We start from the raw sequence: 27,339 nt of genomic DNA, 5'->3' as shown, positions 1-27,339 counted from the left end.
TGGTAGACTTGGCTCTTACTGAGCATCTTTATCGGATTAAAATCATTTTTCTCTCTTTCTTTTTAAGAATGGGTCTGGCTGTTTTGCCCAGGCTGATTTCCATCTCCTAGGCCTAAGGGATCCTTGTGCCTCCACCTCCTGAATAACTGTAACTGTAGTTGTATGCTGCTCCACCTGGTCTAATGTCACAGCGTGCTATCATTATTTACTTCTAAAGGTAGACGGTCATTTTTCTCTATTTGACGTCTCTCCTACCATTATTCAAACACACCAATAACCTGAAACCTCAACTATCCAAATTCCAGAGTGCTGGAAACCTAACCCTTTTCTTTACTCATGGGAATTCAAAAGACTCCTAAGCCAAGTCATATTGAGAATTTAGCAACCTTGACAAGTTTACATATTGTAAAAGTATGAACAAAGTGAAATTTAACAGGTGTGGTTACCCACTTTCTTCTGACAATTTGTTAGTGTGCCAAAAGTGATAGAAGAAAAGGTGGCCAAGAAGCTGTTACTATGAGGAGACCATTGGAGAAGCACTTTTTTATTTGAGAAAGAGAGCTTCACCTTACCTTTTAACATGTGAATCAAGTCTTCATAATGTTTAAGAATATAATTTACTATAACAGACACAGGATATTGTATGTATATAATAGGCTTGAAACAAAATTTGATATGATTAGCTAGTAGATTAGATGTGGCTATTGTTCTGAATGTTTTACATATGCCACTTATAAATCATTGAAGAAAAGTATGAATAAACACTTATTTCTCTATTAATTACTCAAGAAGATAAGCACAGTTACTTATTAAAGATTCCCAAGTTACTGAATGGTGGAAAAGGTGCCTGGGAGTGGAGCTTGGTTTTTTTTTTTTTTGAGACAAGGTTTCTCTGTGTAGCTTTGGTGCCTGTCCTGGATATCACTCTGTAGACCAGTCTGGCCTTGAACTCACAGAGATGTGCCTAGCTCTGCCTCCTGAGTGCTGGGATTAAAGGCATGAGCCACCACCCCCTAGCTAGAGCTTGGTTTTAAGGAGATGTATACTTGTGAGATTTCAAATGAAAGGTGTTAAGGTTTTTTTTTTTGTTGTTGTTGTTGTTTTGTTTTAAAGTAAGATTGGAAGCTGGAGAGATGTCTCAGTAGTTGAAGAGCACTTGCTGCTCTTCCATAAGATCAGAGTTTGGTTCTTAGCACCTGCATTGGGCAGCTCACAATCAGCTGAACAGTGCAGGGGCTGACATCTGACATCTGAGAGTATTAACAAGCACATGGCACATATACATAATAAAGATAAAAATCTCTGTTTTTAAAAAGTAAAATCATTGTAAATTCCCCCCCCCCCCCCCCCCCCCCCCCCCGCCGCCCCCGTTTCTCTGTGTAGTTCTGGCTGGTCTTGGTATTCACTCTGTAGGCCAGGCTAGCCTTGGACTCACAGAGATCTACCTGCCCCTGCCTCTGTAGTGCTGGGATTAAAGATGGCAGGTATATTTGTTGATTATACCATAATTTCTTCCAGTGACATGAAACTTAGTAGAATTTACTTTATTGTTAAGCTCCTTACATGTAGACAGGTTACATGCAACTCAGTTTTATTCATTTTACTTTGACAAAGTACAGACTTAAACTACGTGAGGGATTCTTAGTAGATTGGAAAAGTCATCTACTAAACTAAATAGATTCTTTGAGAGTAAATTCTGTATTAAGGACTGAGAAACATGTATGTATCAGTAAAGAGCTATGAAAATACTCAGAAATGGACCATGTGTTAATATCATTTGCTTATAGTATAAAAACCAGGCTTTCTAGTAGATAATGCCTCTGTATTTATTTAGGTTTCCCCTTTTCAGAATAATTTTTGTTATATACCCAAATATTATCCTTGGCTATTGGTGGGTGTATACATTTATTTGATGTATCTGCTGTTTTGTTAGGAAAAAAGTCACTTTATTAAGAGAAGCTTCCTCTAAGCATCTGCTTTGAATGAGCATGTGTAGCCAGAGGTTTCTCCAGACGAATCTCTCCCATCCATGGTTCCTCAGCCACTTATAAAATAATTACTCAAAGGCTTATATTAATTACAAACTGTAAATGGCTCAGGCTTCTTGCTAACTCTTTCATCTTAAATTAACCCATTTCTATTAATCTGTATGTTGCCACATGGCCATGGCATTACCGGTCTGCTGGCATCTTGTTGCTCCTTGGGCAGCAGGATGGCATCTGTCCTACTCTACCCTTCTTTGTCTCTCTTCAGTTTGAATGTACCACCTAACCTTATTCTGCCTTGCCATTGAACAGCCTTATAATTAACTAATGAGAGCAACACATATTCACAGTGTACAGAAAGACATCCCACAGCAGACATATTTCCATATCTCAGGCATTTGAATACTTGGTCCCCAGTTGGCAGTGCTGTTTGGGGAGGTTTAGGTGGTACGATCTTGCTGAAGAAAGTATATCATTGGGGGTGGGCTTTGAGATTAAAAAGTTTAGTCTACTTCCAGTTCTTGCTCTGCTTCATATTTATGGTAAAGGGTGTTAGTCTCCTGTTTCTGCCGCTTTCCCACCATGATGAACTCTTATCCCTCTGAAACTGTAAGCCCCAGTGAAGTCTTTATAAGTTGCCTTGCTCATGGTGTTTTATCACAGCAACAGGAAAGTAACTAAACATGCTGTATTTGCCATTAACTAGTGAGCTTTCCCTTTAGCCCAGCAGTTCTCAACCTGTGAGTTTCGACCTCTTTGGCAAACCTCCGCCTCCAGAATATTTACATTACGATTCATAACAGTAGCAAAATTACAGTTATGAAGTAGCAATGAAAATAATTTTATGGTTGGGGTCACCACAATATGAAGAACTGTATTAAAGGGTTGCAGCATTCGGAAGGTTGAGAACCCTGCTCTAGCTGCTTTGTGGTTTTTAATTTTCTTAAAGTATTTATATGTGACACCCCTCTTCTTCCCCACCCATATTGTAATCCAGGGCCGGCTTGGATTTACTTGGAGCAACACTGTTGGAATGTGTCTGGCTCAGAACCCTGACATTTTAAACCTAGCTAAACTACTTGAAAGCCAAGAAGAAACCCTTTAGTTCCTGATGCCTACCCAGTGCTGCATTCTGGACTCACTTATTCCAGTTCTTGTGGGTCCTGCCTCATTTACTGACTCATCCCAAAGCCTTTGAGTTCCGCTTCAGTCTCAGACCCATGTGTGTTGCCTCAGCCAACACAGGCCAAAAGGGTCACCCTTCGTGTTTTCAGCAAGCTCACTTCTTCCATAGTCTCTTTCCAGCTACTTGGAGGGTGTAAGACTGAAATCATGATGCTAGATTGGCAAACAGAACCTTAATTGTTGCCCACCCATCCTTTGGGATTTTTACTACCTATTATCAGGAAAATTACTGAGTTTCAATGTCTAATCAGCTATAAGCAATGTTGCTAATTTCACTGTCTAGCAGTTTCGAGGGTGTTTGTTAGACTTTAAAAAAAAAATTTTTTTTTAACTAAATTTTATTTTAAGGTAACTAAAATTAACATATCAGAAATTACATAATATATGTGAATGTATGTAATGTAGTTAGGGTTTTTATTGACTGAAAGCACATGGAATCTAAAAAGTCAAAAACAAGCAGAATACAGAACAGTGGTTACTAGGAGTAGGATGATAGAGTGTCAGGATAAAGACTGAAAGCCCTTGCCTACCTGGTCTTCATATGGAAGAATGATGCTCCAGAAGAGCCTATAGGGTAGGTGCGAGAGGTAGATGCTTTATAAAGGGCCATATACTCTGTGTGGCTCAGCACTTTTGGGGCTTTCCCCTCAGATCACTTGCCCACTCCTGGTCTCAGGATGCTTTCCCTTTCTGAAACTGTCTCTGTTCCTTTTTTTTTTTTTTTGGTTTTTGGTTTTTGGTTTTTCTGGATCTTGCTTTGTAGACTAGGCTGGCCTCAAATTCAGAGATCCGCCTGGCTCAGCCTCCTGAGTGCTGGGATTAAAGGTGTGTGCCGCCACCGCCACCGCCACCGCCACCACCACCTGGCTCTATTCCTATTTCTAATCATGTATTACAGGGTCCAGTTCTTTGCTGTGGGACGTAAGAACCTAAATACTTAGGCAAGAACCTTTAGACTCAGATCCACACCTATAACATTAGGAGAGAATCCAGGGATAATGTTTAAGTGTTTAAATTTTTTTTTTTTTTTTGGTTTTTTCGAGACAGGGTTTCTCTGTGTAGCTTTGCGCCTTTCCTGGAGCTCACTTGGTAGCCCAGGCTGGCCTCGAACTCACAGAGATCCGCCTGCCTCTGCCTCCCGAGTGCTGGGATTAAAGGTGTGCTCCACCACGCCCGGCTTAAGTGTTTAAATTTATACTCATAAGAGGAATACAATCTGGAAACTAATTGACATGATGAATAATGTTTTGTATACTTGAAATCTGCTGAGAGTATATTTGGATAATAGATACATTAGTTTAATTACAGTTGCTTCACAGTTTCAGATTGCATACCTTGAAGATACACTACTTTTCTTACTGTTTTGTTTTGAAACTGGGTCTGGCTTACAACCCAGTTAGCCCGGAACTTTGTGTAGCCCAGACTGACCTCAAACCCCCAATCCTCCTGTTTCCACCTACTAAGTGTTGGAATCACAGGCAGTGCCACTACACCTAGATAATTCATACAGTTCTTTTTTCTTAATTTTCTTTTTGTTGTTGTTGTTATTTTGGTTTTTTGAGACAGGGTTTCTCTGTGTAACAGTCCTGGCTGTCTTAGAAGCACATAGTTATTTTATTTTATTTTATTTTTTTAATAATTTTCTACACTAACATCTACTATGTTTCTACACTTTATTTTTTTTTTTTAAGATTTATTTATTTATTATGTATACAGCATATGTGACTGCAGGCCAGAAGAGGGCACCAGGTCTCATTACAGATGGTTGTGAGCCACCATGTGGTTGCTGGGAATTGAACTCATGACCTCTGGAAGAGCAGCCCCAAGCATATAGTTCTTATTAGTCAGTTATACATCAGTAAAGATATAAATTTTTTCAGAGGCTGGAGAGATGGCTCAGAGGTTAAGAGCACTGGCTGTTCTTCCAGAGGACTCAGGTTCAGTTCCCAGCACCCATATGACAGCTCACAACTGTCTGTAATTCCAGTCCCAGGGGATCTGACACCTTCATACCAATGCACATAAAATAAAGTTAAATAAATTATTAAAAAAAAAAGAAAAGAAAAGAAAGAAGCCGGGTGGTGGTGGTGGTGGTGGTGGTGGTGGTGGTGGTGGTGGTGGTGGTGGTGGTGCACGCCTTAATCCTAGCACTTGGGAGGCAGAGGCAGGCAGATTTCTGTGAGTTCAAGGCCAGCCTGGATTACAGAGTGAGTTCCAGGAAAGGTGCAAAGCTACACAAGAGAAACCCTGTCTAGAAACACCCCCCCCCCAAAAAAAAAGAAAGAAAGAATTTTTTTTCTCTCCCTCTAAGAACAAAAAAGTAGGATTAGATTTATCTGCTCTATGGTTGATCTAAGAACTCTCACCAGAGAGGAACAGTTGATGCTGACTTGTTGATAATCTGTGGTCTTTTTTAAAATAAATTATTTGATTTTTATTATTTTGCATGTGTGGGTGTTTTGCCTGCATGTATGTTTGTGTACCATGTGTAAGCAATGATAGTTGAGGCTAGAAAGGGCCTCAGACTCACTAGAACTGGACTTTCAGGTGGTTGTGAGCCACAGTGTGAGTGCTGGGAATTGAACTCAGGTCCTCTGGAAGAGCAGCCAGTGCTCTTAACCAATGATCCATTTCTCCAGCACCATCTGTGACTTTCTGAAGTCCTTATCTTTCGTTGGGTCTAGGAAGATTCCTTGGAAGATGTAGTAGATATTTGTCTGTTGCAACATAGGGAAGAAGGGGTATATTTGGATTTACAGTTCAGAGGGATAGAGTCTCTATCATGGTAGGGAAGGCCGACAGCAGGTGTATGAGTCATACCTGACAGTCAGGAAACAGAGAAATCAAATTTCATCTGCATAGAGCAAGCAAAGAAAGAATAAGTTGGGCTATCCTATAAAACCTTAAAGCCTGCCCCCAGTGATTATTTCCTTCAGCAAGATTCCACCCAAAAGTTACATAAAATCCCCAAACAATACCACCAACTGGGTTTAAGTGTTCAAATACATGAGTCTGTCAGGGACATTTCTTATTCAAACTACCACTGTAAGTTTTTGTACTCCCATGACTTCATTATATATTATTATATAAAGCAATTATTTACATACTTTATTATTTTGGAACAAGATCTTGCTCTGTAGCTCAGGTTGGACTTGGGCTCACTATAGTCCAAGCTGGCTTTGAACTAGTGTGTTGTGGGATATTTGTACGTTGTGTGAAGGTACATTGCTGTGGTTGGTGTAATAAGAAGCTGACTGGTCAATAGCTAGGCAGGAGGTATAGGCAGGACTTCCAGACAGAGAAAGGAAGTAGGAGGAAATAATCTGGTGCAGGGAGAAGCCAGCCAGTCACTGAACAAGTCATATACACACAATGGGATAGAGAAAAAAGCCACATGATAAACTGTAGATTAATAAAAATATGGGTTAATTTAAGTTATAAGAGCTAGTGGGACAAGCCTAAGCTAAGGTCAAGCTTTCATAATTAATAGTAAGTCTCTGTGTCATTATTTGTGAGTTGGCAACCCAAAGAAAAATCTGACTGTATTAGTGAGCCTTTCTGCCTTAGCATCCTAAGTGCTAGATTACAGGTGTGTATTCATGGCTCTATAAAGTAAATTATAATAAACTATCTTCAGGTATCTTGCATACGAAACTGTAGTTGGAAGTTTTCCTGTGTCCCAGCTGGTGGTTGGGACAGATTTCTCCCACTCACATCCACTAAGTAAATCACACAGAGGCTTATATTAATTAAAACTGCTCAGGCCATTAGCTCAGGCTTTTTTCCTTTAACATAGTAAAATTATATATAATAGAACAGTTATCAAGCAGGAATTACAGTTATAATAGCTAGTCTATTTGTATTTGGCAAAATTAAAGAAAATATTCTATCCTATATTTATGAGTCTAAAGTTTCATATCTAATTTATCTTTTATCATAACCAAGGAAATTATAACTATCTACTCTTAAATTACATCAAAGACTCCAGAAGACTATATTACCTAAGTAGGTAGGAAATACATTGTAAGCAACTTCTAAAAATCTAGAATGATAGCAACAGCTGGCTGCCTGGACAGTCACCTATAGTTCCTCTGTAATGATTGGGCATCCATTCTTTAGCCTACAGGCCTAGAGTTTCTCATTCTCTTCTTCCTGTGTCCTGTAGAATGTCTGGCAGTCTCCTCTGCAAAGCAGGAACCTGAAGGACCATTTCATCTTGCAGAGTTTACCTTCCTGTGGGTCCTGCATGTGTAGTCAATACAACATTTGTCAAGCAGTCCAGGCAAGAATAGTCTCTTGCCCAAATGGCTATTTTTGCCAAGAAGAACTTCATATATAGAGTGTCTTCGACGCCCATCTTTCTCTTTGAAGTAAATTGGTGCTGCCAGGAGCAGATGTGTCTCATTGTCCAGAAAGTCTAAATTTTTAAATAATTTTAAATGCCATATTCTGTAGGTCTTTGAAGTGTTTGAAGATTACCTACCTAATTGAAATATATATATATATATATATATATATATATATATATATATATATGTATACCTAGAAAATGTAACTAACATGACTATAACTTTGATTATCATGGATAACTAATTATTAATCTGTATTTCTTAATTACACAATTTCAAATGAGCTTTACAAACATAATACCTTAAACAAGAGTACAAATATACATACAGGAAAACAAAATTAACTTTAAATTTGTAAAAAACTAAAATCTAGCCGGGTGGTGGTGTGGTGGTGCACTCCTTTAATCTAGCACTCGCGAGGGGGAGCAAGTCGGATCTCTGTGAGTTCAAGGCCAGCCTGGTCTACAGAGCAAGATCCAGGACGGGCACCAAAACTACACAGAGAAACCTGTCTTGGAAAAAAAAAAAAAAAAAGAAAGAAAAAGAAACCAAAATCTATAGCAATTTAAAACATTTTACACAAGTTGCTGCTCTTTAAAAGCAGATTCAATAATCTACCCTTTCATCCTATCATATCCTGCCCCCTTTTTTCTTTAGAAAGATATTGACTACTATGACCAATAACAATTTGTAACCAATCTCTAAACAAAGACAAATATCCATAATCCAGTTTTTGGGAATGTGGGCGTAGTTTTCTAGGCTACTTCCTGATGATTGAGGATGCTGTATTCTTATGGGGATCCTGAGAAAATTAAGAATTATGGTCAAGTCCTGGGAAGACCAGCTATAATCTTTGTTGATAGATACCATCTGTCAAGGTTCAGGAGGTCTCACTTGATCAAATCAGATCCATCTTAACCTGGAACAAATCCATAGCCTCTTGCTTCCTGTGGAAACAAAAGCAGAGCCTCCTTTCCAAAGCAACATATCCTTAGATCCAAATTTTGGAGTCAAGATACCTTTAAAATTCATATTTGGTTTAATTTAGCAGCCTTTATAATCAAATGTCTCTCTCCAGTTAAAAATCCCAAAGACACTATAATCCAGACTCTGTGTGTGATATCCATCTTTATGTGGCTTATTTTTTGTTACCTTTACTGTTTCTTTAAAGACTTTTTTAAAAACTATTTCTTTATATAACTGTCTATATTCATTTTCTTCTCTCTTCTAAGCCTATGTACATTTTTACACACACTGTAAACCATTTAAAGTTTTATTCCATCTGAATCTGTCTTATTGTGAATCTATTGCTTTAAACTGCAGTGGCTAGTTAACACTGAAGCAGAAGCCTTGGCTGCTGACTCTGCCCACTTCAGCTTTTCAGTATGGCGCTGGTACATTTACCATAAGCTTTGGGAGCCATGCGTACCACCAACTCTCAGAAGCAGTGGGTATATGCCTCCATTAAAACAGAGTGTAGCTCAGAAACATTTTTTTTTGTCTGTACTAGCAAAAATTATATTCACCATGCACCATGCTGCGCAGTTGCAGACACCTCTGCATAGTGTAGCAGGAATCCGACATGCTGCACTCAAGCCCATATGCCACGGTGTCTTTGTACCTTGGCGTCTCTATATCTCGACCTGCATGAGACATGAAGTATAAAGCTGTTTTTGGCTCTGTTACTGTGTATTTAGAAGCCCTTTTTCAACTCTTTTAGGCCTTATGGAAATTCTAGAGCCCTAAGTTGGTACACCAAACAAAACCAGTATAAACCTTGAGGTGTTTTATAACTTGTTACTGTAGTAGTTCATAGAATACTTCTGACATACCCTAAATAAACTATTTTTAAAGTAATTTTATTTGTTTTTAATCTTTATAATTTGAAGTTTCATTAATAAATGGGTTTGTGCCAGGTAGTGGTGGCACACGCCTTTAATCCCAGCACTGAGAGGCAGAGCCAGGTGGATCTCTGAGTTCAAGACCAGCCTGGGCTAATAGTGAGTTCCAGGAAAGGCGCAAAGCTACACAGAGAAACCCTGTCTCGAAAAAACAAAAAACAAAACAAAACAACAACAAAAAATGGGTTTGTTTGTTTTGTTTTGTTTTTTCTTTTTCAAGACAGGGGTTTCTTTGTATAACCTTAGTGTCCTAGAACTACACCCCGAGGCCAGGTTGGCCTTGTACTCACAGACATCTGCCTGCTTCTGCCTCCTGAGTACTAAGAATAAACTACAGTGCTGTGCTAGCACCACCCGGCTAGTAAGTGTCTTAGTCAGGGGCTGGCGAGATGGCTCAGCAGTTAAAAGTACTTGCTGTTCTTCCAGAGGATCCAGGTTCAATTTTTAGCACCTATATAGCAGCTCACAACTGTCTGTAACTCCAGTTCCAGGGAATTCGACACCCTCGCACAATTCATATATGCAGACAAAATACCAGTGCACATAGAATAAAAATAAATCTTTTTTTTTGTTCTGTTTTGTGTTTTTGTTTTTCAAGACAGGGTTTCTCTGTGTAGTTTTGGTTCCTGTCCTGGATCTTGTTCTGTAGACCAGGTTGGCCTAGAATTCACAGAGATCCATCTGACTGCCTCCCGAGTGCTGGGATTAAAGGCGTGTGCCACCCCAGCCCATCAAAATAAATCATTTTTAAAAAAGAGTTTTAGTTAGCTCTTATAAAACACTATGACCAAAAACAACTTGGGGAGAAAAGGGTATATTTCATCTGATAACTCTGGTCACACTCCATCATGGAGGGGAGCCAGAACAGGAGCTCAAGGCAGAAACTTAGAGGCAGGAACTAAAGCAGAGACTTTGGAGCAATACTGCCTGTTGGCTAGCTCCTCATGACTTGCTCTGCCTGCCTTATACAACTCAGGACCAGCTGCCCAGGGGTAGCACTACCCACAGTGAACTGTGTGCCCTTCAACATCGGTCATTTATTAATCAAGAAAATATTTTTCAGACTTGCATTTTCTGAGGTTCATCTTGTCAGATGTAACTCTAGATTGTGTCAACTTGACAAAATGATCAAGACAACTGACCCCTTGTCAGCTTGACACAACACTACATTACTATTAAGCCACAACTGTCTTTCTTATTCCCAAGATCTCATATTAATATCACAGTATAAAACATTCCAACTTTTTTTTTTTTCATTCCAACTTTTTTAAAGTCCAACAGTCTTTAAGAATTAAAACACTTTAAAAGTTCAAAGTCTCAGTTGGACCAGTGGTGGGAGAGGCAGACGAATCTCTGAGTTTGAGGCCATCTTGGTCTACAGAGTGAGTTCATGATAGCCAGGGTTACACAGACAAACCCTGTCTTGAGAAACAAACAAGCAACAACAAACACAACAATCCCCCAAAAGAAAAAATTTCAAAATCTCTAAAATAACTAAAGTTTCATAACTATGGGTTCCTGTGGAATCCTAAAATAAGTTAAATACTTTCTTATTCCAAGAGGGAAGAACCAGGGCACAGTTACATTCAGATCAAAGGAAAACCAAGGTCTGTTGGTGTAAAGCTAAGTGTCAGCCATCTGGGACTCACAATCTTCTGGGTTCTAAAGGGCATGAGTAACTCCACCTCTCTGTCTCTTCATACATAGCATGTTTCATAGGCTCAGGCCAGCTCCATTTCATAGCTATTGCTATCCTTGGTGATTGCCCCATGTCTCCAAAATTCTGGAGTCTCTGCTGTAACTAGTCTGCACCTTTACCAGTAGCCTCTTCGGGCTCTCTTTAGGGACTCTGACCCTGCCACATGGTTCCAAGCCTCAGCTTGGCCTCTTCATTCCTGGACCTTCTGCTGCACCTGAGGCTGCATCTGGCCTCTCCTGATCTCTCATAGTGCCAGGCCCCCGCTGCTCTCCTTGACTCTTTCATGCCTTTAGAACCAAGTATCACTCTTATACATCACCAAGTTTGGCTGCCAACACGAGGTACAGCTTTGGCCCCCTCTGGACCACAGCTGTTATGTACCAACCCTGAGGAAACACTTCCCAGAAGATTTTGCCTCAGTGATGCTGTTCTCCTCTTAATTTTTTTCAAATTTTTTTGTTTTGTTTTTTAAGACAGGGTTTCTCTGTGTAGTTTTGGTGCCTGTCCTGGATCTCACTCTGTAGACCAGGCTGGCCTTGAACTCACAGAGATCCGCCTGGCTCTGCCTCCTGAGTGCTGGGATCAAAGGTGTGCGCCACCACTGCCTGGCTAGTTTTTTTCAAGTTTTGATCATTTGTTAATTTTTTTGGGTTTTCGAGACAAGGTTTCTCTGTGTAGCCCTGGCTGCCTTGGAACTCACTCTGGCCTTGAACTCAGAGATCCACCTGCCTCTGTCTCCTAAGTGATGGGTTTAAAGGCGTGCGCCACCACTCCTGGGTTATTTGTTGTTCTTGTTTTTTTTTTTTGTTGTTGTTGGAGCTGAGGACTGAACCCAGGGCCTTGTGCTTGCTAGGCAAGCACTCTACCACTGAGCTAAATCCCCAACCCCTATTTGTTGTTCTTAAAGACTTATTTTTGACTGGACTCAGATTTAGAAGTAGAAGCTTTCAGACAGTCCACATCTATGTCTCTTGGCAATCTGTTCCTGGCACATTTCTTTGGCTTCCTTCATTCTCTTGTCCAAAGTTTAGCATATTCTGAAACCTGTTCTTTGCTTTTATTCTTGTATTATTTCTTCAGAGTAATATGTTGGCGTTTGTGTTGTAGGACATATGGAGTAACAAGATTTCAATCTTGGGTGCTTTGGTCCTGGACTCCTTATAGTCTTTGTTCAAGGACTGTCTGATATCATATTGATATACATCATCTTCTTTAAAGAGATTGAAAAGCTTTCAGACTCTGTGAGCTCTTTTGGCCCGACCCTTGAGCTACAGTAGTATCTGTCAACCTTTGAGGCACAGTAGTTCTCTGTTAGTCCAGGAAAACACACATGCATGCACTCTTTCCCTCCCTCCTTCCCTCTGCCTTTCTCTCTCCACCTCCCTCTTAACAATAACCAAGTTGAGAGTGTCCGGATTGGCATCCACAAGGCATCCCAGAACAGATTTGTGATTTCTCTCTTCAGTTCTTGCTCTCTAACAAGAATGCCCCTTACTCAACAGCAGGCACACTCTGCCATGGCTCAAGACACCTTGCTTCATGGGAAAACCGTGTTTGTTGTTCCCACCACTGATTCTACCACATAGAACCTCTCCACTCCTCACCCAGAGCACCAGCAGCTACTTCTGTGGCCATGTGCTTCTCACAGAAAGTACAAAGTCTGCGTTCATCACCCACTTCAGCGAGCTTCTGACAGCTGATGGCTGGGAAGGAGATATCCAGCTTCACCTCGACACAGCTGACTGCCTAGGAGGCGCCATGAAAAGAGTTGTTCTTTCCTTTTTTTTTTTTTTTAATTTTATTTTCCAAGACAAGGTTTTTCTATGTAACAGTCCTGATTATCCTGGAATTCACTCTGTAGACTAGGCTAGCCTCTAACTCACAGAGATCTGCCTGCCTCTGCCCCCTGAGTGCTGGAGTGTACCACCACCATCTGGCAAGCTGTTCTGTTCTTTTTTAAATTATTTATTTTTAATTTATTTGCATTGGTGTTTTGCCTGCATGTATGTTTATCAGATCTTGGAGTTACAGACAGTTGTGAGCTGTCATGTGGGTGCTGGGAATTGAACCCAGGTCCACTGGAAGAACAGCCAGTGCTCTTAACTGCTGAGCCATCTCTCTATCCCAAGCTGTTCTTTTCTTAATCATAGCTGATTCTTCAGCCCCTGTTGACCAGTATGGATTGTCCCAACAAAGCAAAGATTTCACTTTAGTGGTTCTGGTCTCTTGTTAACGAAAGCTGATTCTTCTATTCCAGATGACCAGAACCACAGATTCTTAATTCAGTATATGGAATGGTTCCCATATAATTTTTTAATAAGGAACTCAAACTTACTCTGAAATGACACAAGCTAGGCCTCTGTTGTCTGCTCTGTTCTCAGCATTATCTTGAGTTCCCACAGCAGCTCATTAAACTACGAACACTCAGTGGGTTTTCCAGCCCAAAGTTCTAATGTCTTTTGACAGTTATCCCCAAACATGGTCAGATCTGTTATAGAAATGTCATATAATGTAGGTACCAATTTCTATTTTAGGTAGGGTTTCTGTTTCTGTTGTGAAAAACACTATGACTAAAGCAAACTGAGGAGGAGAGGATTTATTTCAGCTTACAGCTCTCAGGTCACACTCCACCATCACTAAGAGAAGTCAGAGCAGGAATTTACAGGGAGGAATTGAGGTAGAAGTCATGGAGGAACACTGCTTCCTGGCTTGATCATATGGCTTGCTCATCTGCTATATTATACAAACCAGGACCTCCTTTTCAGGGATAGATAGCACTGGCCCCAGTGTGGTAGGCTTTTCTGTGTCAATCATTAGTAACCACAGACTTACCTACAGTCCATATGAGGGAAGCATTTTAGGTGTATGTAGATTTCTCTTTATAACTTTGCTTGGATTCTGGTCTTGATGGCTCTTGTAATCTCCACAGTAGAGAGCTGTATTTCAGTCATTACATTATTGAGAGAATTAATTTGCCATTTGCTGAGATAGGCAAAACTGCATGAAGAATGAGTGTTTGCATGAAGGTTCAATTTTAAGTTTGAGGTGCATTTTAGGTCTCAAAAGAGCTGAATGCCAGGCAGTTGATATGTGATATAAGAGTTTAAGTGGAAGATTTGGATTGAAATACAATTTTTTGTTTGAGATCTCTATATAGACCAGGCTGTCCTTGAACTCACCCCCAAGTACTGGGATCAAAAAGGTGTGCACCACCACACCTGGCCTGCAATTTTTTTTTTTTTTTCAGTGTTGGGATGGAATGTAGAAATAACTTTTTAAAGGGCTGGAGAGATCTGCTCTTCCAGAGGTCCTTAGTTAATTCCCAGCACCAACATGGTGACTCAAAAACCATCTGTAGCCGGGTGGTGGTGGTGCACACCTGTAATCCCAGCACTTGGGAGGCAGAGGCAGGCAGATCTCTGTGAGTTTGAGGTCGGCCTGGTCTACAGAGCTAGTCCAGGACAGGCTCCAAAGCTACAGAGAAACCCTGTCTCGAAAAAACAAAACAAAACAAAACAAAAACAAACAAACAAAAAAAACCCAAAACATCTGTAATGAGACCTGGTACCTTCTGGCATGCAGGCATACATGAGGACAGAACACTATATACATAAAAAATAAATAAATCTTTAAAAAATTAAAAAATTAATATACCAGCCATTAAAAGATTGAGATGGAAGGTTGGGCATGGGGCTACTAATCTCAGCATAGAAGCAGAGGCAGGCAGATCTCTTGAGTTTCAGACCATTGCATTTCAGCCCTAGAGTTCTAGGCTAGCCAGGTCTGCATAGTGAGACTTGTCTTGTCATTTCATTTCCATTTCATCTCCTTCCCTTCCTCCCTTCCCTCCCTCCCTCCCTCCCTCCCTCCCTCCTCCCTCCCTCCCTCCCTCACGGAAGGAAAATAAAAACAACTGGAGAGGGCTGGGTATATAGCATAGTGGTAGAACGTCATTAGTTATGGGCATGTCCCGGAATTCAGTCCCTGAGAACCAACCCCCACCTTAGAAAACAAAACAAAACAAACAAACAAAAAAACTGGGAAAGGAAATGAAGAGTGGACCATGTAGCAACAGTCAGTAATGATCTACTTTATTAAGTGCTTTTCTTTTATAAGTGAGAACAAAATCTGAGAATTGACCTGGGGATCTAAAGAATGTTAGTTGGTGGTCTGTCAGACGTATTTCAGAGATGGGTGTATTGGTGCAATACTTTAATCCCAGCATTCTAAAGTCAAAGGCAGGTGGATCTCTTTGAGTTTGAGGCCAGTTTGATCTTTATAGTTCCAGGCCAACCAGAGTTACATAGCGAGACTCTGTTTCAATAACAGTGAAACTTACACAAGGAAAGTTGACTTGAAAAAACCTGACTATATACAGTAGATTCTAGAAAGTATTGGAGGAGATGAAGAAAGTAAAACCAACACTTTGTTCTAGTGCCCTTTGTGGTATCAAGTAGAGGGAGAAACATGAACTGTTTAGCTTGAGGGAAAAGTGGAGTCAAGAAAAGGTTTGTATTTTGTCTTTAAAGAGTTGGAGATTAATATGACTGGCAGGTGCCTGATGAGTAAATGGGCAGCACAGAGTTTTAAATAAGAGTTGGAAAAATACCTATGAGAGAGATTATGGTGAAAGGAAATGTTGGTATGGGGTCCAGGGCCAGTGGTTGGCTTTGAGTGAGAACATAGTTGTCACATGGGGAAAAGTGACTGTGTTGATACAGTAGGAAGGTAATCTTGTTGTTTTGTTTTGGGTTCTTTTGTTTGTTTTTACTGAGACTGGGTCTGACTATGTAGCCCAGGCTGGTCACAAAATGCATAATACTCCTCTGGCCTTTTTCCAGGAATCAGACTCAAGTTACTAGGTTTGTCCTGCACCTACTTTTGCCCTCTGAGCCAACTTGCCAGCTCTAATAGGAGTTTGTTGCAGTTCTGTTCTGCCTGCTTCAGTTTTTCTCAGTAGTGGCAGAAGAGACAGAATGATGATGGCAAGGTGGGAGTTTCGGAAAGAAATGCAGGTATACCTAAGGAACAAAACAATCCATCAGGTTTCAGGTGTTCTAAAAAGACTGCCAGGGTAGTGAAGCCACAGTTTTCCTCACGTGTTTTCTTTCCTGAGTGATGGAAGAGAAACACATTCTTCAGCAGATAACCAGATTTTAGTTAGACTAAGAAGGTTCTGGAAATACTATGCAAAATGAGTTTTGTTGTGTAAAAAATGTTGAGAAAAGACCCTAAATTCCATAGGGCCTCACTTGTGACTTTGGTGGCTGAGGGCCATGGTATAATATTTGTCTAAGTAAGTGCATTCAAAGGAACCTTTCCTAGCAGTAAATGGAGATTTGAACGAAGTCGGAATGATTGAATTTTGGAAACAAGTGGGTTTGAGATGAATTAAGATTTATCATTGGGGTGTTTGACCTTTACTCCTAGTTTTGTTTCTTGTATAGTTTTCCTTTAGAAATATATCCTTCTGTATTGTTTCTGTGTGTCTGCACATGTCTGCATGCTTGTGTGTGTATGTGTATGTATGTGTGTGCATAGGATATAACAAAAATTTTTTCTTACGTAGTTCTGGAAATTGAACTCAGGGACTGTACATACTAAGAATTGCTCAGACACTGAGCTGTGGTTCTACAATCTTTAATTACTCAACATTAGGGAACTTCTTATAACTTAACTTGATAGCCTTAGTTCTCCTTCCTGTTGTTTTTTCTTCTTTATTGTTACTATTTACACTTATTTATTTGGTGCATGTGTATGTCCGTGCACATGTGAAGGTCAGAAGCTGGCTTTTGGGAGTTAGTTCTCTCTTCCTATATGTGGGCTTCAGGAATTGGATTCAGGTTAACACCTTTATCTACCAAGCCATCTTACTGGCTCAGTGATGTTTTTTAATTTTATCTTTTCTTTCTTGGAGTGTGTATGAGTGTGTGTGTGTGTGTGTGTGTGTGTGTGTGTGTGTGTGTGTCTGTCTGTGTGTGTGTCTGTCTGTCTGTCTGTCTGTGTTCCTGAAACAAGGTCTTAGTGGGTAGCCCAGGCTGGCCTGGATCTCAAGATGCTCCATCCTCTTGTCTCTCAAGTACTGGAATTACATGTGTACCCCACTATGCTTGGCTTAAAAGAAACTATATAATTGTTTATGTGTATGCCTGTATGTGTGAGCAAATGATACTTGAGTATTTTTTTTTTTTTTTTGGAGGGGTGTCTCGAGACAGGGTTTCTCTGTGTGGCACTGGCTGTCCTGGAACTCTGTAGACCACACTGGGCTGGCCTCAAACTCAAGAGAACCTGGTTTAAAGGCATGTGCCATTACCACCTGGCCGGCACGTTGTTAATTGTTGCTTGATGTAGGAAGGCTCCACCTACTGTAGGTCGTGCTGTCCTTAGGCAGGTGGGCCTAGGCTATGTAAGAAAGGTAGCTGGGTGGTGGCACCTCTAATCCCAGCACTCCAGAGGCAGAGGCAGGAGTATCTCTGAGTTCGAGGCCAGCCTGGGCTACAGAGTGAGTTCCAGAACAGGCTCCAAAACTAGAGAGAGAAACCCTATCTCAAAAAACAAAAACAAAACAAAACAAAAAAGAAAGGTAGCTGTGTGAGACTGTAAATAGTATTTCTTCATGAGCTCTGCTTGACTTGACTTCCCTCAGTGATGAACTGTTAGTTGGAAGTGTAAGATGAAACAAACCTTTTCCTCCTCGAGGTGTTTTATTTTATCACCACCACTACCACCACAAGGAAGCAAGCTAGAACAGACTGACCATCATTCACTTCCAAGAACTGTAGATACTTGTGACTTTTGTTTTGATTCTTAAGTATTTTATTGTGAATATTGAGGGCCGATTTTATCTGTGCTTTGTTAATTACAGTGTGATCAGCCAGTATGTTCTACAAGTATACATTGTATGAATATTTGTTGATTCATCTTTTATGGATAAATATACTGTCATTTTCTTGTGAAATTCCTATGTGTGCTTGAAGAAAGTGAATGGGTCTTATGTGGGATGCAGAAATAGGCATGTGTTCACCAAGTTGAACTTGTTAATTGAGTTAAAACTTTTAAAAATACCTTTCCTGAATAGAGAGAAATGTGATAAATGTATGTGCTCTAGAATTGTTTAATTATCCTCATCGATTTTTTGTTTTTTTTTTAAAATCTGTTTGATGTGGTTGATCTTACAGAAAAGATATATATCTACATAAATTTGGTAGATTAAATGTTTGTAATCAGTTAATAACTTACTGTATCTCCCATCTGATCTTCCAAGATCAGATGAGATTGACTGCTTTCTGAGTAGATCATAGATAACCTTTATTTCTGTTGATGTTTAACATTTTTTCCTGCTATCTTTCCTTTGACTAGAATTTTGCTTTCTGTCTTTTTGTATTGCTGTACCATTAGCCATTTATGTGCCCTTTAGCTTTCTAGAAATACCTGATAGCTTAGGGCTTTTGTTTTCTCTAAATTAAATGTAACTGTCACTTTTGGCTCTTTTAAATGGCTTAGGATCACATTAATCCCTCTTGAGGCTTACTATGAGTCTCACACTTGGTTTGTTTCCTTTGGCACAGTGCTGTTAAATCATGTTGGATTTAAGTGGAATTATTTTAATGATTTAGGTGTGCCACCACTGAGAATAGTATATAGCACATATTTAGTGGATTAAAACAAAATTAAATACCACACACATTTTTGTGTATGTGTTGTGAAATTATTTCCTTAGATTAGCAGGCTGTGAAATTGTAAACCATCTTTGAACTCTGTTTTAGTCCCAGAAATCCTGGATAGAGAGCACTTTGACCAAGAGGGAGTGTGTGTATATTATACCAAGCTCCAAAGACCCTCACAGGTAAGCACACGTTGGTTTCTTCTTGTATCTTCTTGAAACTTAGATGTAAATTTATTGTTATTTGCTTATAGTAAACAAAAGTCACATACATAATAATTTAAGGTCACTGTTAATTTTTCTATTGAGAATGGCAAGGGAGACTAAGCAAGGTACCAGTGTGCTGGAATTTCTTCCTTACACCGTTTACCTGTCTCTGAATCCTAACTGTCTAATCTCAGTAGAAGCTACAATGAAGCTCTTGCCACTACCACCCCCATCCCAAGAACAAAAAGATATTTCAGATTTTGTTTATTGGGCATCTTAATATACATGTTACGGTTGATGCTGAAGAATATGAACTCAGTAGGCACTTCCTCTGCCTTCTTATTTGGAGATCAAACCTAAGGCCTCTCGTATTCCTGTTTATGTATATTGATTAATATTTATTAGAAAAACTGTCACCAGAGAATTATAGTTATCTGATTGCCTTTTTGATCTTTAAAATGGCCTTGAGAGGAAAGGAATTTGACAGTTGAGGACATTATAAGTATAGAAAAAGTTGACCTTGTGAAAGAAATATCTAAGAAATAATATGACTAGAGAGATGGCTCAACAGTTTAGAGTGCTTACTGTCATAAGTTATAACTTATAGAGGACCCAAGTTCAGTTTCCAACATCCACATCAGGCTGCTCGCAACTGCTTATAACTCCAGCCCCAGATCTGACACACTCATTTGAACTCTGCTGTCGTTCATGTATACATCTCCCCCCACAGTTACACACATATGCACAGAATTACAAATAAATAAAATAAAAATTTAAAAGAAACATTCTTGGGCCAGTGAGAGATGGCCCAGTAGGTAAAAGGGCTTTCTGTACAGTCCTGATGACCTTGGAGGAGAGACCATTGAAAGCTGTCCTTTGACTTCTGTGTGCATGCCATAGTGTGCACACACACTAGTAAACTGTAAAAAGTAATTAGTAATTAGTAAGATTTTTTTCTGAAGCCTAAAATTAGTAAAGAATAAATTAAAAATACAAATCAAAGGTCATTCCCTAATCTTATAAGGGAAGAAACATGGCAAGCATTTAAAACACTGGTTCTCAAGCTTCCTAACTCTCTGACCCTTTAGTACAGTTCCTCATGTTGTGGTGACCCCCAACCATAAAATTAATTTGTTATTACTTCATAACTAATTTTGTTATGAATTGTAATGTAAACATCTGATATGGAGGTTATCCCGAAGGGATTACAACCCACATGTTGAGAACTGCTGATTCAGAAGATCACTGGATCTTGCCCTTTCTCTCCATTAGACCCTGTTCTCTGTCAGATTACCTGCTCTGTAACTCTTGGATATGTGATTTTCTTTCTTTCCTTCTTTCTTTCCCTCTCCCTCTCCTCCCTTTCTCCCTCCTCAACCTCCAGAGTGCTGGGATTACAGACATGGGTCACTATACCTAGCTAGGTATATAATTCTTTCAAAAATTGCTAAATGATCAGCACCTCTTTACCAGGAAGCACTGGGCTTGATCTACCCCCCCCCCTGAAAGATTTTTGTCAATAATACTTTTTGTTGTTGTTTTTGGTATTTAAGGACTCCACTGTTTATGTAATGCCAAATGATTTGTAAGAGATTGAATTATGACTGGCAGCTAATACAATGCTTGAATATTGGCTAGGAGAGTGGATTCTGTTATCTTTAAGAAATAGTGATAAATGGAGAATAGTATTTTTTGAAGTGTGCTGTTCTTTTTCTCTTTGTTTTTTCAAGACAGGGTTTCTCTGTAGCTCTGGCCATCCTGGAACTAGATCTGTAGACCAGGCTGGCCTGCCTCTTCTTCCAAATGCTAAGATTAAAGGAAAGGAGTGTTTGACCCATTTGCTTCTCTCTCTCTCTCTCTCTCTCTCTCTCTCTCTCTCTCTCTCTCTCTCTCTCCCCTCTCTCTCTCCCTCTCTCTCCCTCTCCCTCTCTCCCTCTCTCTCCCTCCCCCCCATCCCTCTCCCCCTCCTCCTCTCCATGTCCGTCTCCCGCCCCCCATTCACTCTCTTACCTTTTTTTTTTTTTTTTTTTTTTTTTAAAGGTTTTGTTGGTTGGTTGGTTGGTTTTGTTTTTGTTTTCCAAGACAAGGTTTCTCTGTGTAACAGCCCAGGCTGTCCTGGACCTCACTTTGAAGACCAGGCTGGCCTTGAACTCAGATTTATCTGGGATTAAAAGTGGACACCATCATGCCTGGAAGGGTTGTTTTTTTTTTTTTTAAAGATTTATTTATTATGTATACAGTGTTCTGTTTTGCATGTATCCCTGCAGGCCAGAAGAGGGTGCCAGATCTTATTACAAATGGTTGTGAGCCACCATGTGGTTGCTGGGAATTGAACCTCTGGAAGAACAGCCAGTGCTCTTAACCTCTGAGCCATCTCTCCAGCCCCTTGTTTTGTTTTTTTAAATGTGCCTTATATGTATGGGTATACCTGCATTCATTTAAGTGTATCATTTGCATGCATGATGCCTATGGAGGCCAGAAGATAATACTGATTCCCTGGAACTAGAGTTACAAGTGGTTGTGAGCCTCCATGTGTTTGCTGGGAACAGAACTGGATCCTTTAAGTGCTCTAAACTGCTGAGCCATCTCCTAGCCCATTTTTCTTTTGTTTTAGCACTGAACTTTGCTGTGTTGCCCAGGCTAGTTTTGAACTCCTGAACTCAGGTGATACCGTTTCAGTCCTCTGCTTATCAGGACTGCTGAAACTGTCAGCCTCTTGATTTTTAGTTGGCCATAATAGTGTATGTTATAAATTTGAATTTAGTTGATGACTCTAGAGAAAATATATTTTAAAATGTTCTCCAGATTTTAGTAAATTCTGAAAATTTTTTTCTCTAATTTTGTGTGTGTATATATGTGTGTGTGTGAGAGTACCTGTGTGTATGGGTGTGTGTGTTTATGTAGAATGTGTGCATTCATGTGGCAACCCTCCATCTTACCTTTTGAAACAGCTCACCCAGTGGCCAGGCTAGATGATCTGCAAATTCTAGGGAGCCCTTCAGTATTGGGGTTGCAGGCATGCACTGTTGTTTCTAGTCCTCCCCACCCCATTTCTCTTTCCTAAATGTGGATGCTGGGAATCTAGACTCAGGTCTTTATGCTTGGGTGGAAAGCAGTTTACTGACTGAGGCAACTTACCAGACCCTGCAAAGGATTTTAACTCTTTCAGTCATTATAAAACCTTAATGTCGCTTGAAAGAACGAAATTCTGTGATTTTTTTTTTTTCTAATATCTTATAGCTTACTAAAGAGTTCTGTTGTTATATCACAGGGAAACATGATGAATAGTTCCTAACTCTGGGCTTCCTATTTAGGATTCTAACTTACCATACTAGTTCTGAGACACCATTTTTCTCCCAGAAAAGTGTGGGTTTTTTTTTTTCTTTATTAAAAACAATAGATTCAGAGCCAAGAGTGGTGACACACTTGGGAGGCAGAGCAGATGGATTTCCAAGTTCCAGGCAGAGCGAGTTACAGAACAGCCACGGCTATACAGAGAAACAAAACAAAATCTACCAAGACCCTCCCAAAACATCACCACCAACAACAAAAACCAATAGATTTGGCAGGGTGTGTGTGGTGGTGAAAGCCTTTAATTCTAGCACATGGGAGGCAGAGACAGGTGGATTTCTGAGTTTCAGGCCAGACAAGGCTTGCATAGTGAGACCTTGTTCCCCTCTCAAACAAAATCAATAGATTCTGTTATTGATAAGGACTTTGTTGTGGTTTTGTTGCAGTGGAAATAATATAAGCACTCATCAGACATTAAAGAAACCACAAGTTGTTATCAAATACTTTAAATGAAACTCTTCTTTTTTCCACTACTATTCTTTGGCCATAAATTCACTTCAACACAATATTCTGGCACTGTCCATTCCTTGATATACCTTCCAGAGAGACCTGAATAAAGAGCAGTGAATGATGAGTTTAACTCCCTAGCACTCATCTAAAGCTGAGTGTGGTATCATGTACACAGTAATCCTAGCACTGTGGTAGGCAGAACAGGCATGTCCAGGGGCCATGCTGACATGCTAATCTAGCTGAAACAGCAGCTCCCAGGTTCAGTGAAAGCAATCCTGAATCAAAAAACAATGTGGAGGGCTGAAGCAATGGCTCACTGGTTAAGAGCACTGACTGTTTTTCTAGTGGATCTAGGTTCAAATCCCAGCTTCCACATGGCAGCTTACAATTGTCTGTGACTCCAGTCCAAGGGGGTTCTGGTTCCCTCTTCTTGAAGGGCATTACACACATTTGATACACAAACATAAATTCAGGCAAAGCTCCCACACACATAAAATAAATCTTAAAAAAATTAATACGTTGGAGCTGGGCCATGGTAGGGCACACAGAAGCAAGTGGATCTCTGTGAGTTCAAGGCCAGTTTGGTCTCTGGAGTGAGTTCCAGGACAGCCAGGGCTATATAGAGAAAACCAAGTTGAAGTGATCAAGGAAGCATATCCTTCCAAACCTCTTAGAAATAGTCTTTGCATGTCCAAGCAGATGTATGTATAACCTTCTTCCCAACTTTAACATATATACTGTTTTATCTGTTGTGTTGACTTATCTTTGGAGATCATCGCTTCACTTTGTTTGGTTTGTTTTTGAGACAGGATCTTACTGTTTAGCCCTCACTGACCTGAGACTTGGCTATGTAGACTAGGCTCATTTAGAACTTAGAGCCATGCTGCTGCCTCCCATATGCACCATCACACTAGACTGAAAACTTTTTAAGCGGTATTAGGAATAGAACTCTTAGCCTTGCATGTGCTAGGCAGGGGCTCCACCACTGAGCTATAGCCCAGCTTAGTTCTTTATTCTCATTTGTTGCATTTCTGAGTTCTATGTCTGAATCATTTAGTAGTACCTTATTGGTGAACATTTAAATTATATTGTTTTTCTCTTTGATGTTCAAAATGCTTATAATGTATTGTGTTACAGTTTTCATTTCTCACATACACTTCAAATGCTTTAGACTGACTTTAGTACATATTTTCAAAATGCTTTATTGTTATCCGTGCTGAGGAGTTGAACCCAGGGTGCCATGCCTGTTAGACAGGTGTTTTACCACTGAGCTACATCTCCAGTTCTGGTCCATACTTTTAGAACTTGAAATAGAGTGTGAGGAATTGGTATTTTTTATTTTGACAAATATAAAATTGTCTTTCATAAAAATACAGTTCACAAAATATAGGTCACCAGCAGATAAAAAACTTCTCTATATGTTCATGAAGCTATTCAAATATTTTTAAAATCTTTCCTAACTGAATCTTTATATATGTTTTTATTGTCAACTCTGTTCATATTTTTTCATTTTTTTATGTTAGATTTTTGCAAATTGATTTAAAGAAGCTCTTTATATATTGGGGAAACTAACTTGTTTTAAAAGTTTATGTTTAGATCTTATTAGTTGCAGATTTTTACTACATGTAAATGTAGTTTTATGTAGTTAAATTTGTCATTTTACTCTGTTGTAGCTGCTTAGTTTTATTTCAAAATTAATAATACTTAAAACATAAATCTATGAAAATTTAAAAAGGGTCATTTGAATGTATAAACCCAAGGTGTACATGATCTATGGTTTCACTGAAATTAATTATATAATATAGTTTGCCTTTGTTTCATACTTTTGTATGAATTTAATGTAGTTTACTTTAAAATAAATGTTTTTTCATGAAGTAATAATTTACCTTTCTGCATTTTATAGATGTCTTCCAGGATGTCAGATCTGTCAGCAGCTTGTCAGGTACGTTTAGTATGCGTTGCAGAAATTTTGAAGAATAACTGATATATGAGAAACACTCACTAGGTATAACACAGTGGGATAAAATTCACATGTTCTAGAGTAGTTTTAGGTAGCATACTATCACTCTTTCTGCTCCTGCCACAGGCAATCATTTATCACCCTTTGAAAAGATAGGTTAGTTTGCATTTTCTTGAATTTTGTGTGCCTGGAGTCGTGTAAATAAATTCATTGTGGTGTTTGGCTTATGTCACTGGCGGCATGATTTTGTGTTTCATTCATATCGTGTCTATTCAAAGTTCATCTCATTCTGTAGCTGAATATTATTTCTCTTATATACCACAATTTATAAATGGCTTACACTAAATTTTTCATTATCATATACTATTGTACTTATTCTATTCATAGTCTGTGGTAAAAAACAAACAAAAAAACCCTAGAATCAAAAAGTCAAAACTTTTTATGTTCACTTTAATCCAGTTTTTCAGTAACTTAATTTTTAAATTTACTTTCTGATTAGCTTACAAATGAGTAGGTTTCTTTACAGCATTTTCAGACATGCACAGTTTGGGTTATTCCCCCATATCCCTGTTCCCCATGTCCACGTTAGCCCTTCCCTTGCCAGTCTTTCCTCTGTTACTGTCGTATCACAGGGGTTCTGTTACCCTTCCTACCCCTTTCCAATCACTCTTAATTTTTTGAAAGGTCTCTATTTTAATTTAATTTAATTTATTTATATTTCAAGACAGAATTTCCCTGGCTGTCCTGGAACTCATTTTGTAGACCAGGCTGGCCTTGAACTCACAGATCTGGCTGCTTCTGCGTCCAGTAGTGCTGGGATTAAAGGAGTGTGCCACCGTTGCCTGGTGAAAGGGTGCTATATGATCTTGCCTTTTCTCTTTAGGTGTTTCTGTGGTCGTCTGGTCAAGCAACATGCTTGCTTTACTGCAAGTCTTGCCATGAAATACTCAGATGTGAAATTGGGTGAACATTTTAATCAGGCAATAGAAGAATGGTCTGTGGAAAAGCACACGGAACAGAGCCCAACAGATGCTTACGGAGTCATCAATTTTCAAGGGGGTTCTCATTCCTACAGAGCTAAGGTATGTCACTTTTTTGATTTATTTTTTATTTCAATTATCTTGTAATATGTGTAGCAATAAAAAAGTATTGTTCAGTGCATATATTAAAGTTATTTATATAGGTTGACATAAATGCAGAATTATTGTATTTTTATAGATCAAATCATTTATCATTATAAAAAGTCTTATTTGAATTCTGTTGAAAGAATCTGTTTTCTGAAAGGAGAGCTAAACCTCCTTTCTTTCCTTTCCCTTTTAAACTTTTCTTAAGGTAAAAGACATCATTTTCTAGGCATTGTGACATGCGCCTGTCACAGTGTTACTTGAGAAAGCAAAGTACAAGGATCATTTGAGCCCACTTTTGGCATCAGTCTAGGTAGTATAGGAAAAGCCTGTCTGCTAAACAAAATCAGTTCCCCAAAAATATCTTTTTAGTAGCTTGTATAGATTATTTTTTAAAATTAAATCTTTGTATTTGAGTTTAACTATCATAGTATTAGCTATCTGCTTGTCTCCCTATTTTTCCTTATCCCCCTGTCTTATTTTTGTTAAATAATTTTTTTTGTTATTGGCTTCCTTTATTCATACATTATCTGTTCTTTAGTGTGATCTTGTAATAAACACAGTTTTTAAAACTTGCTCTCTGTTAAAAATTAACCATCTCTCATTTTTACCACTCTACAATGTAAGAACTTTCAGAATATCTGTAACTGCATTATTTCTCTTATGACTTATATGCATTTGTTGGCAGGAATTTAAATTCTGTGTATTTAAGAGTTCTGTAATGTAATTGTTAATCATTTACATTGACATTTTATAAACTTTGCATTGTTCTTCCTCCTCCCTGTCTTAGGAAAAGTAGTACATATTCATCTCCAAGTTTTCCTATTTAATCCCATAAGTTCTTACTGCTTTTTAGCTGACTGGTTTCTAAAACATATGTTCTTTGTCTTAATGTTTCTTACTCTTTGTGTACTCATAGTTAAACAGGGCAGTAAGTGCTATTGATGAATTAATTAATAATTGAGTATAAATAGATAAATGGATATCTGTTAATTTGTGTGAGTTATAGTGCTAGTACTATATATCACAAAAAAATTTTCAAAATTTAAAAGCCATTTGCTATTTTATATTTCTAGGAATGTAAATGTTACCTAATTTATGTAAATTTTTGTTGGTTTTTTTGTTTTTTGAGATAGGGTTTCCCTGTATAGGCCTGGCTAGCTTAGAACTCACTCTGTGTAAGGAGTCTTTCTCTGTCCTGCCAGCCAGCTCCTAAATAATGACAGGGAGACTTGTATTAATTATGAAAGCTCGACCTTTAGCTTAGGCTTGTTTCAACTAGCTCTTTTATAACTTAAATTTATAAACCCATTTATATCAATATATATTCTATCATGTGGTATTACCTGTCTTTCCTCTTGTACCTCCTGTTTCCTCTCTGTGTCTTCTGATGTCTCTCATGTACCTATAGTCTTCATCCTCTTTCTTTCCCGAGAAATCTGGCATAACCTCTCCCCCAATGCAA

At 39.0% G+C, this 27,339-nt stretch overlaps 1 protein-coding gene and 1 pseudogene across 3 annotated transcripts in view; one reads left to right on the top strand and one right to left on the bottom strand.

The window, feature by feature from the left end:
- Trpm7 (transient receptor potential cation channel subfamily M member 7) overlaps positions 1 to 27,339 on the top strand; it is a 103,001-nt gene that overhangs the window by 5,558 nt on the left and 70,104 nt on the right. For all 3 annotated transcript variants that reach the window (XR_003736881.2, XM_028892731.2, XM_028892730.2), the window contains exons 2-4: positions 18,886 to 18,965; positions 24,694 to 24,732; positions 25,634 to 25,832. Coding sequence is in view for 2 of the 3 variants with exons in the window: in XM_028892731.2 (XP_028748564.1) it covers positions 18,886 to 18,965; positions 24,694 to 24,732; positions 25,634 to 25,832 (318 nt within the window). In the remaining variant the exon portion in view is untranslated. The remainder of the gene's footprint in view (positions 1 to 18,885; positions 18,966 to 24,693; positions 24,733 to 25,633; positions 25,833 to 27,339) is intronic.
- On the bottom strand, positions 11,984 to 16,397 carry LOC114709084 (annotated as a pseudogene).

Source organism: Peromyscus leucopus, chromosome 4, assembly GCF_004664715.2.
Source record: "Peromyscus leucopus breed LL Stock chromosome 4, UCI_PerLeu_2.1, whole genome shotgun sequence".
Lineage (NCBI taxonomy): Eukaryota > Metazoa > Chordata > Mammalia > Rodentia > Cricetidae > Peromyscus > Peromyscus leucopus.
This window is presented reverse-complemented; position numbering and strand designations above follow the sequence as displayed.